The sequence below is a fragment of the Papio anubis genome, chromosome 11, assembly GCF_008728515.1.
Source record: "Papio anubis isolate 15944 chromosome 11, Panubis1.0, whole genome shotgun sequence".
NCBI classification, from domain to species: Eukaryota; Metazoa; Chordata; class Mammalia; order Primates; family Cercopithecidae; genus Papio; species Papio anubis.
In genome coordinates, this window is record NC_044986.1 from 100,705,396 (window position 1) to 100,717,800 (window position 12,405).

Genomic DNA, 12,405 nt, shown 5'->3' on the forward strand with positions numbered 1-12,405 from the left:
TGGGTCTCCTGAATACAGCAGATCACGGGTCTTGACTTTATCCAGTTTGCCAGTCTGTGCTCCTTTCATTGGAGCATTTAGTCCATTTTATACGTATAAGTTGGTGATTACATTCGTGAACTTGATCCCACCATTATGATATTAATTGGTTATTTTGCTCATTAGTTGATGCAATTTTCCTAGCCTCGATGGTCTCTTACATTTTGGCATGTTTTTGCAATGGCTGGTACTTGGTTGTTCCTTTCCATGCCGTAGCTCTTCCAGGGTCTCTTGTAAGGCAGGCTCTAGTGGTGGACAAAATCTCTAAGCATTTGTTGCTTCCTCTTGTAAAGGATTTTATTTCTCCTTCTACTTATGAAACTTAGTTTATTGGATATGAAATTCCTGGGTTTAAATTCTTTCTTTAAGAATGCTGATTGGCCCCTAATTTTTTGGCTTGAGAGAGTTTCTGCTGAGAGATCTTGCTGTGAGTCTGATGGGTTTCCCTTTGTGGGTAAATCTTTGACCTTTCTCTCTGGCTACTGCCTCTTAAGATTTTTTTCCTTCATTTCAACTTGGGTGAATCTGGCAATTATGTGTCTTGGAGCTGCTCTTCTCAAGTGAGGAGTATCTGTATGCTCTCTGTATTTCCTGGATTTGAACAAATGTTGGGCCTTGCCCTACTAGGGTTGCATGAAGTTCTCCTGGATGATATCCTGAAGAGTGTTTTCCCAACTCTTGGTTCCATTTCCTTTTCCCCTACTTTCAGGCAACCTCAGACCAGACGAGATTTGCCTCCATAATCCCACATACTCTTGCAGGCTTTGTTCATTTTCGTTTATCTTATCTTGATCCAATCGCTGATACTCTTCCAGCTGATCGAGTCGGTTACTGAAGCTTTCTGTGCATTTTATTACGATTTCTCGTGGTTGCGGTTTCATCTCTTTCGCATTCTCATGAGACCTCTGTACTAATTACTCTAGCCATCAATTCTCTGTAATTTTTCAGATTTTAGTTTCGGCGTCGGTAATGTAATTCCTCCTGATCTGGAGGTCGGTTGACTTCAAACCTTCTCATCTCTACAAGCCATTCTCCGTCTATTTCTTTGATCCACATATGAGAGCCGCGCCCCTTTCCTGATGGGCCTTATCTTTTGAATCTCCAGCTTCTGGTTCTGCTTTTTCCTCATCTTTGTGGTTTTATCTGCCTCTGGTCTTTGATGATGGTGGATGTACTGATGGGGTTTTGGGTGGTGTAGGCGTCCTCCCATTTGATACAGTTTTCCTTCCAACAGTCAGGACCTCAGCTGTAGGTCTGTTGAGATTGCCTTTGAGTCCACTCTGTGACCCTGTTTGTTTGCATCAGCAGCAGAGGCTGCAGAAGATAGAATATTGCTGAACAGCGGAGTGTACCTGTCTGATTCTTGCTTTCAAAGCCCCTCTCAGGGGTGTACTCCCACTCCTGTGAGGTGTGGGGTGTCAGACGCCCCCAGTGGGGATGTCTCCTGAGGTTAGGGCTACCCAGGGCCAGGGGACCCACTTGAACAGGCAGTCTGTCCCTTCTCAGATCTCAACCTCCGTGTTGGGAGATCCACTGCACTCTTCAAAGCTGTCAGACAGAGTCGTTTGCGTCTGCAGAGGTTTCTGCTGCTTTTGTTGTTGTTTAGTTGTGCCCTGTCCCTAGAGGTGGAGTCTACAGAGACAGGCAGGTTTCCTTGAGCTGCTGTGAGCTCCACCCTGTTGGAGCTTCCCAGGGCTTTGTTTACCTACTTAAGCCTCAGCAATGGGGGGCGCCCCTCCCCCAGCCTCACTGCTGCCTTGTGGTTAGATCGTAGACTGCTGTGCTAGCAATGAGGGAGGTTCCGTGGGCGTGGGACCCTCCCAGCCAGGTGTGGGATACAATCTCCTGGTGTGCCCATTTGCTTAAAGCACAGTATTGGTGTGGGAGTTACCCGATTTTCCAGGTGTTTTGTGTCTCAGTTCCCCTGGCTAGGAAAAGGGATTCCCTTCCCCTTTGCACTTCCCAGGTGAGGTGATGCCTCGCCCTGCTTCAGCTCTGGCTGGTCGGGCTGCAGCAGCTGACCAGCACTGATTGTCCGGCACTCCCTAGTGAGATGAACCCAGTACCTCAGTTGAAAATACAGAAATCACCGGTCTTCTGTGTCGCTCGCGCTGGGAGTTGGAGACTGGAGCTGTTCCTATTTGGCCATCTTGCTCCGCCCCCCTTCTTGCTCTTAATAGGGAATAGAACCTCGAATTTGATTTCACTCAGTGAATACCTTTTGAAAACTCAGCAACGACCAGCAGTATTTATAAAAGTTTATATGAAGGATTTGCAGCCCTCCTGTGTTTCAAGATCCAGGAGAGCAAATAGATTTCATGCATAGAATCTGCTTAGAGTCCTAAGAACAGTTCTGAGGCTGATTCTGAATGAAATGGGAAAAAAAACAAAAAACAAAAAAACCCATGTGTGTCTACCATAGTCATGTAGCAGTAACTTGTGGGCTGCACACTGGCCAACTGTGATCTAGACACTCTAAAAGTACCTGCATTAACATCAGCCAAGAACAGTGTATCAGGACCACATTATGACACCCCTACAGAATTGATTTGCATGAGCTGTATTTAAGTATTCAAATATCAGCACACATTTGGGGAAATTAACAGGAACAGAGCCATGAAAATAATTATCGTATTCCATGTAAGAATGCTTATCATTCACTACATTTTACACTATTGTCTATATAAAGATCCACAGGAGAAATTTCTTCCAAGACTCGGTGCCAGGAATATTTGAATTTCATATCAGTGACTGGTTGGTTTTTATTTTATGGCTACTATGACTTATTTTTTTTCCTCCCATTTGCACTGCTACTAGAAAACTCCAGGAAAGCTCTTCCCACTGGCACGGGGTGAGAACAGTATCCCAGCCCTCATGGAATCCATTTGATATCTTAACCTCACCCTTGATTTCAACTAATTTTTTCTATACTTATTTTCACTTAGCCTTAATTTATTAACTTACACTTTTAATCTTCTAGAAGTGTTTTTATTTCATATGCTGAAATAAGGCTAAATATACATGCATAAACTTTTCAACCTAGCTGTGTTACCTTTGGAAACTTAATTGCTCAGGGGCTGGATTTTCTTATCTATAAAATGAGAGGTTTCTCCATTCTAGCTCTGAACTGTTTTTCATCTTGCTAAATTAAAACCAGGAAAGTATTATAGTAACAAACTTATTCCTATATTACAAATTTTTATTTTGTTACTTTTTTTCTAACTATTATAACAACACAAGAAGGAGTATGTGTCCTAATTCTCAATATCCCTAATGACTTCATAATCAATACCCAGGAAAGATTTCCATAAGTTTCTCATTTTGAGGGTGGGGATGGAAATTGAAACTTCCTAGAAAAGCCAGTAATATCAATAAGTAGGTAAATAAACTGGGTTTTATTTGCATCCTAAGTAGTCACTCTTGAAAAGGACAAAAAGCCACATATAAATAAATGCACAGTAAATGGTTTTTGAAGAAGATTATCAGCACAGAAATATGTATGCGATTGCATGTGTGCCTATGAATGAGTACTTATGGAGCTTGGGTGCCTACTTCAAAGAGGCACAGCTATGTTTCCCAACTTCTCATTCTTTTGAACTACTTTAAATGTCATACTTGGCCCCCAATGTGGGAAGTATACATGAATTATGAATTTTATAAAGAGGTCCAAAATTATATTACAAAAGACAAACAACTAGTAAAACTAAGTGGAAGGTATTTTACATGGATTATCTCATTAACTCTTTTAAATAATCCCGGAAGGTAAGTATTAATAAGATGTAAACTCCTTTACAAATTTGTAACAGATTTATTGAGATATAATACTCATACTTTAAAATTCACATTTTTAAAGTATATAATCCAGTAGTTTTTAGCCTATTGACAGAGGGGTGCAACTATTACCATAATCTAATTTTGTAACATTTTTGTTGTTTCAAAAAGAAACCCTGAACTCAATAGCGCTAACTCCCCATTCTTCCTTCCTGGTAGTCCCTGGTAACCACTAATCTACTTGTCTCCATGAATTTGCCTCTTCTGAGCATTTCATTTAAATGAAATGATACAATATGTGATCTTTTGTAACGCTTTTACTTAGCAGTTTTTAAGGTTCATCCGTGTCCTATGAACGTTGGTGTGCATATTTCTTTGTAGACATATATTTTCAGTTCTTCTGGATATATACCGGGAGTGGAATTGCTGGGTCATATCATACTTCGAGTTTTAACTTTTTGAGGGACTGCCAAACTACTTTCCAAAAGGGCTGTACCATTTTACATTTCCCACAGGAATGAATGACAGTGTCAATTTCTCCACATCCGCAACACTTGTTACCGTCTTTTCTATTTTTAGCTATGCTAGTGGGTATTGTTAGTTTGAGTTGCGTTTTCCTGGTGACTATGTGTTGATAATCCTTTCATACACATTTTGGCTTATTCATATATTTTCTTTGGATAAATGTTTATTTAGATCCTTGTCTCACTTTTTAAATTGGTTTTACTTCTCTTTTCATTGATTGGTTACCCGTCCTTTACATATTCTGGATACTATTCCTTATCACAGGTAGGATTTACAAATATCTTCTGCCATTCTATGTGTTTTCTTTTTACTTTCTTGATGCTGTCTTTGATACAAAAAAGTTTTCATGAAGTCAAATTTATCTACTTCTTTTGTCATGTATGCTTGTGATGTCATATTTAAGAACCTACTGCTTAACTGAAGTTCATGAAGATTTATGCCAATGTTTTATCCTAATAAAACTTTCTTGGGTTTTCACTCTCTCATTTTGATCTATGATCCATTTTAATTTAATTTTTGTACATGGCGTGTGAATGCCATTTTACAGAGGAGAAAACTAGACAAAAAAGGGCTAAGCAATTCTCACAAAGTCTCACAGTATGCAAGGAGCTGAGACAGTATTCAAATCTAAACAATCTGAGTCCGCACACTTCCCCGCAATTGTTATGCTACTTCTGTATTACAATTGGATTTTTTTTGTCAAAATAGATGTAAATTGATAAATTGTGTGGGCTTTGTTCTTTTAATTATCAATGAGTAGAGAATGTAATAGGAAACTCCTAAAGAAATGTCAATATTGCTACAAAAGAGATCAAGTTTCTTCTTCATCCAAAGAAATGTTGCAAAGACACAGGAAATCTTTAAAAAGCGAATCCAAATTCTACATGCTATAAATTTCCAATCTCTATACTGGAATGTTCTATCATTTTTACAATTGCTTTTAGCAATTGAAATCACAGCAGAAAATTGCATCAAACATTTCTTTTCATCAATATACATGGTCTATGTTCATTCGTTTTATTAGCTTATATCCCCCTTTTATTATGTTACATTCTGCAAAAACTGATTCTTCGAAAGGTGACCATCTGAAAACTAGATAATGTTGAATTTATCAATTCCTACTATTAATAGTTTTTAATCTATAGAAATTTCACTAAAATGACATGTAAAACTATGTATTCTCATTATAGTCCTGTAAAGTAGGATTTTGGTCATTAAAATGACATTTCACATGAAGGTCCAGGGAAATTAGCAAGGTTTAATAACTGGCAAAGCTAAGTAACATTAACATTTATTAAGACATTGGTCATGTCAGAACTATCTCAGGTTTTTTAATATCCAATGTAATATTTTACCTACCATGTATTACTGACTCATTTAGCAGAGCAATCATTAATTATCAAAATCAATTAAAATTCATAGGGAACCGTGTGTTATCTACCATATAAATGAATTACATTATATCAGAGAGATTTCAGAGAAATTAATAAACAGACCTTTCAATTCTACCTGCTATGCCACTGACAGGCTTTTTACAAAACCAATTAATTTTATCCAGGTAACAGTGGTTATATATTTCTCAACTCTACTTGCCTACTATTTTTATTATATAACACACAGTTTGTTGCAAAAGAAAGGTTAATTGGTTAAATGAGGAGCAATCTGCCTGTTTGCACTTTCTTGCTGACTTTAAGCTTGATTTTAATTTGTGCTGGATTCTTCTGTTAATGAAATTGTCCATTTTAAATGACTATCAAAGTCTATAACATTAACAAAATGAACACAATCTCCTAGAATCTCAACAGAGGCCTTTTAATAATAAAAATGTGTAACTTGAGGCTTCATAATAGATGCCATTCACAGAGGGTTTTTAAAACAGTTTCTAATGGGAACACTTTATACCTTCAATGAGCTCTGTAATCTAAACCAATCTGTACAACTTTCCCAGTATAAAGAGGTCCTTTGGATTTGGAAAAGATTGGAGACTTTCGGTTTTGTTTTCTTTCCAATGGCACAAATACATTTCTGCAAGCATCAGAACCACAAATTCAAATACAACACTGGCTACATGTAACTAATTGGGTGGCCAACTTGAGAAAGCTTCCCCCAAAGCTTTGTCCTGCACATTTTAACATTTCATTTACCCCTGACTGAAAGGCATACAAATGCTTCTACTCACCCCTTTTTATTGAGACAGGGCAGGGTCTCACTCTGTCACCCAGGCAGAAGTACAGTGGTGTGATCAGAGCTCACTGCAGTCTTGAACTCTAGGCTCAAGAGATACTCCTGTCTCAGCCTCCTAAACAGTTGGGACTATAGGCAGGCACCACCACACTGGCTAGTTTTTGTTTTTTTGTTTTTGTTTGTTTGTTTGTTTGTTTTGTAGAGAAATGGTTTTTTAATTTTTTTTTTTTTTTGAGAGAAATGGTTTTTTAATTTATTTATTTTTTGTAGAGACAGGGTCTTGCTATGTTGGTCAGGCTGGTCTCAAACTCTCTGGCCTCAAGCAATTCTCCAGCCTTGGCCTCTCAATGTACTGAGATTACAGGCATGAGCCACTGCTCCTGGTCTATACTACTCTTGATTACTTAGAATAGAACCAAAGGATATGTTCTCTCCAAAGCTGTATAAAGTTCTTCCCAGGATTGTTATTATTCTGGGACACTAATGTAAGACAAAATATAAGGTCATAAATAAATTCATTCTTCAAAGTATAATGTGCTAAAAAATAGTTGAGTCATTTACCATCTTTAAACATAAGAAAAATATAATAAACATAACAAAGCTTCTTAGATACAAAAAAATTAATAATACATTGGATAGTGGCAGAATAAGTTTCTCTAGAGGCCAAAGATATGATGTAAAGGAGAGTCATTTAAGTCAATGAAGCACTTGAGATCCAGACTAAACAAGGGGAAACGTTCTGTAAATGTTAAAGTATCATGTTTTAATCTCTATTTTTCTGGTCAGCTAAAGAATATAACTTTCATATTCTAGTCCAATCATATTATAGAAAGACTGCTGCTTAGTAGAGAAGAAACTTGAATGTGAAAACTCTGTTTGCTTAAAAAGATAAGAGGTTGCTCTATAACAAGAGGATCATAACCAGGGTACCTGGGTTTACCTTTGCTTTGCGAAAGTGGTAGACCACCAGCATGCTAACGAAGTCGAGCAGCATACACAGGGCTTGGAAGGAGATGATGGCAAGTCGCAAATACTTATCCTCCTGGACGAAGCACGGGCTGTCATCTGCACAGAAGGGGCAGCCCTCCCTGCAAGGTAGGCAGACATAGGCTTCTTCTGACACATCTTTTGTACTTCCTGAAATATGTTGATCCGGACCCCTTCCTGAAAGTTCCAAATAAAACCACAGTGTCATTTGCACCTCTTAGGTAGGTAAGATTGAGTATAGAGTCAAAAGACATCCTTGACTCCTCATTCCTTTTCTCATTTATTATAGACCTTTTATCAACCCTCTTGCTAGGAGAAAGAGTTACTTTAGACTCTTACAAAATTATTTTTATCCTTTTGATTTTAAAAATCATCAGTGACAGTGGTTGAGGAAAATTAGTAAAATTTCAAAAGCTTCATGAGGGCAGGGAACAGTTTTCCTAAGTCTTTTTTTTTTTTTTTTTGAGATAGAGTCTTGCTCTGTCCCCCAGGCTAGAGTGCAGTGGCACAATCTTGGCTCACTGCCAGCTCTGCCTCCCGGGTTCACACCATTCTCCTGCTTCAGCCTCCCAAGTAGCTAGGACTATAGGCTCCCACCACCGCGCCCGGCTAAATTTTTGTATTTTTAGTAGAGATGGGGTTTCACCATGTTAGCCAGGATGACCTCAATCTCCTGACCTCGTGATCCGCCCACCTCTGCCTCCCAAAGTGCTGCGATTACAGGTGTGAGCCACCGTGCCCAGCCTTCTAAGTCTTTTATATCATTATCTACCACTCACCAACTGAAAAGCACAAATCATATTCCACAAATATTTGTAAGAGAATTAACCAGAAGTAGGAATAAGAAAGTTGATGTTTTTATGTACCGAGTAAATGCACGCATACCTTTGGGAACTTCTTGACCTAGATAGCACAGAATCCAAAATGAGACTTTGACTGCTCCTTAATTCATTCATCAGGGATCTCATCTACCAAGTTCATTAGGTCTAAATTAGGTAAAATGGTATTTAATTGACAGTTGTTCAGTGTGCAATTTGCCTAATGATGGTACATCCTTTGCCAAGAGTACAGTCCATACTTATAAGCTATCATGTAATTTCCCACTTTGCATGCTCTTAGGACATTTTCAACACTATTCACTTACTGCTATCGATCCTCCTTTTAATTTTAGGTTCTTCTGTCTCAATTATCAACCTTAAGTTACTTCTGAAGCTCAATAGGTAAAGCTTCTCTTTAATAGTTAAGATGAGTTTAGCACCAACATCTATCCAATTAATGCCAAATATGAAGAAAAAAGAAACAGAAACGATTTCCAACTCTGAATTCAATATAAAAAACATCAATGAATATGAACCCACTTCAGTATATAACACAGCTTTGATTAACTGAGGAATTTGGGAAAGAGGTTCCTCTAGGTAACAGCATTTTAATAATACACAGTTTAACAGAAAGTCTTGGTTCCTTTCAACCCCTATTAAAGGTTCACAATCTTTCTACAATGTATTTGTCTGCTTTGTTTCCTCAGTAAAGACAATAGCAAAAACACAATTGAATATTTCTCTGATGATTATGGATATAATGCTGTTTAAGAGTCATCATTCTGTTACATGATGAAAAGCAAATGGATTTTATTGTCAAGCAGACTTTGTTCCCTACTCCAGAAAACTCTATGACATGAGACAACTCACTAGACCACTTGGGGTCTTAGTTTACTTATTTATGAAACATGAATTGCTGTGGGATTAAATGAGATTATATATTTATTTATTTATTTGTTTTTGAGATGGAGTCTCACTCTGTCACCCAAGCTGGAGTGCAGTGGCATGATCTCGGCTCACTGAGACCTCCGTCTCCTAGGTTCAAGTGATTCTCCTGCCTCAGCTCCCTGAGTAGCTGGGACTGCAGACACGGGCCACCATGACTGGCTAATTTTTGTATTTTTAGTAGAGACAGGGTTTCACCATGTTGGTCAGGCTGGTCTCGAACTTTTGACCTCGTGATGCACCTGCCTTGGCCTCCCAAAGTGCTGGGATTACAGGTGTGAGCCACCGCACCTGGTTGAGATTATTAATATTTATAGAAATCATAGTGACTGGCCCTTTCTCCTCTTCTCCAAATATAGGAGATGCAAAGAGTAATTAGGAATTCATGGTGCCTTAAAAAAAGATATTCCTCCGAAACAGAGAAGTTAGAAGAAAGAACTGAGATACAGAGTGAATGTTAGAGACAGAACCTGCAGAGATCTCTGGGAGTGGATAAGATAATTATTGGGAAATGTACAGAGGGAAATGCTAGACAGGGAAGAGTACTTACAGTGTCATAACAGAAATGAAATTTACTAAAAAATGCTACAATGTGATCAATATGACTGAGAAAAGTCTACAAGATTTAATAATTATTTTATTCTTCACTGACCTATAAGATAATAGTTTCCAAAGAGTAGGAGATTTAGTCCCTAAATTGTCAAGGCTTATGTACTAAATAAGTAATAAGATAGAATATTATTTAAATAAATGCACTATTGAATGAAAAAAGCAAGAAAAACTCATGGTTGAGAGGAATAATGATGATATTTTTAAAAAGTGATTTTGTTTTTGTTTGTTTGTTTTCTTTGAAACAGGTGCGATCATAACACAACTGCATCCAGTAAAAATGGGCCATTTGAAATTGAGTAACTATATGAGAAAACTGGTAAAGGAAGGATTTGAGAAGTCATGATTGGATGTAATCAACAGCATAGTTGGAGAAATTAACTCTAAGAATATTTGATATCATCTTCTTCTAATATTTGATATCTCTTTTCACTGGAAAAAAGTAGAGGTAAATCAAAGATTTTTAAAAGGTGTACTGTTTTTTAGCAGAAAGAAGGAATCAGTTGGAAAAAAATACATTTTGAAGTAGAAAAAATGTGGCAGCCAATCTTGTAGAGTCTTATCCTTCTCAACAAAGCAGGTAAGAATACTTATTGAGAGTGAAGATCGCCTTTTTTGAGATTAAAGACATGAAGGTTGAGGTAGAAATATAATACAAGATGATTTGTCAGATCACTTGGCAGAAAAATAATCCAGTTAGAGTAAGACAGTATGCATTACTAAGAAACATAGTCAAGATAGTGTGTGATTTTGTACGATTATCAGTAGCATAGAAACAAATGCAGAGGATAGAGCAGTCACACACAGAGAATAAAGAAAGGATTTTGCTAATGACAGTTTTAGGCTTCTTTTCATGTAACTACAAAACGTGCTCCCAGACAGCAAGAGTGTGAGAGGAGGGGTAAAAAGGCAAAGGAGGAAAGCCAACACAAGGCTGTATAATGGATCTGCAGCCTTCACTCCCTTGGAGCAGTTTGTGCTCAATCCTCCAGGGACTTCTTGAATCTGAGTCAATCGTAGAGATAAAGGGGAAAACATGTCTCCATTATCAACCTTACTAATTGATAAAGGGTTTCCAGAATCATCAACTGCCCCCACGTGCCTGCATTATGCACACTTGATCCAAAGCAGGTTCTCACATCTTGTGTCACGACCACAGAGGTACCTCATAGCAGAACAGAAAGTGAGAAACATGTGAGGAAAGGCACACCACAATGGCACTTACACAAAGCCATTCAAAACCTTCAGGAAATGGTGATCGCAATGGGTAGAGAAAGAGATAAGGCGAAGAGCAATTTGAGATGATGAAAAAAAGGTATCCATGCAGATAAAAACTTGAAGAATCATAGTCAAGTCAAAAACTGAGAAGTATGAGAAGCCAGGATACTGAGAAAACAATGCGTTAACTCGAGTACGAACTGGATAATTACGTAAGTGAAGCCAGAGTCATTTCACTAAGATAAAGGTGTCAAGGATTCAGAAGGTCTGATGATGGTGACTACAATGTCAAGAGTCATATAGCACTGTAGAATAGGAGATGATAAAGTATGAGCTCTAAGATTCAGATTTGAGACACAGAGGTTAGGATTTCCCCCTTCTGGACAAGATGGAAGAACAGGGATTAAATTTACCTTCCCATCAGAAACAACCAAAAACAATGGACAAATTGAAACCCGATGGCTTTACCAGGCACTGGACATTAGCAACAAAGGACAGTGAATCCTAACAGGTGCAGGCAATTACCACACAAACCAAAATACCATAAAAAGAAGCACAATAGAAGTTAAATTAATCAAAAAATTCTGTGGAGGTATTGTTTGTTTTACAAAATAGTCCTTCTTACACAAATCTTTGCTTTCTTGCTTCAACTAAATAGGCTGATCTTTTTTCATTGGCTTAGGAAGATATTGGCTACATTTAAAGCAAACAGTATACATTATTTACTTTCAATACAAATGAAACTTGAAACTTCACCCACATCAGCTAAGGTTTAATTCTCTGAGATGGGATAAGCAGAGACTATTTAGCACCTCGAATCACTCAAACTTGAAAAATATTGCAGTATGTTAAGTGCTCAGTATATTTAAGCTTATTTTGCAGGGTTAGGGTTAGAGTTTTGGGTAAAGGAGTAACATGATGTGGTTTATGTAATTAAAGGATTGCTTTGATTGTATAGAAAACATACTATAGAGGACAAGGGAAAGAGCAAGGATAGTAGTGAGAAGCTACTGTAATAATCCAGGTGAGACTTGATAAAGGCTGGGATCACAGTATCGCAGTAAAAATGCAGAGTTTGAAGGTGGAGTTGACATAATTTTAGATGGCTTGGTTATCACGTGAGACAGAAAGAAAAGTGTCAAAGCTGTCTCCAAGGTGTTTAGTATGAATGAGTGGAAGAAAAAAGTTACCATTAACCAAGAAGGGAAAGCACACATGTGGAGAAGGCTTTGGAAGAAATCCTAAGTCCAATCTTGACATGTCAGGTTAAGGATGTCTACTTGAGATCCAAGTGATGATGTCTAAAAGG

At 37.8% G+C, this 12,405-nt stretch overlaps 1 protein-coding gene across 1 annotated transcript in view; it reads right to left on the minus strand.

The window, feature by feature from the left end:
- The window catches only part of GPR158 (G protein-coupled receptor 158), a 395,462-nt gene that overhangs the window by 151,990 nt on the left and 231,067 nt on the right, over positions 1-12,405 (minus strand). The window contains exon 4 of the mRNA XM_031652460.1: positions 7,460-7,683. Within this exon, the coding sequence (XP_031508320.1) occupies positions 7,460-7,683 (224 nt within the window). The remainder of the gene's footprint in view (positions 1-7,459; positions 7,684-12,405) is intronic.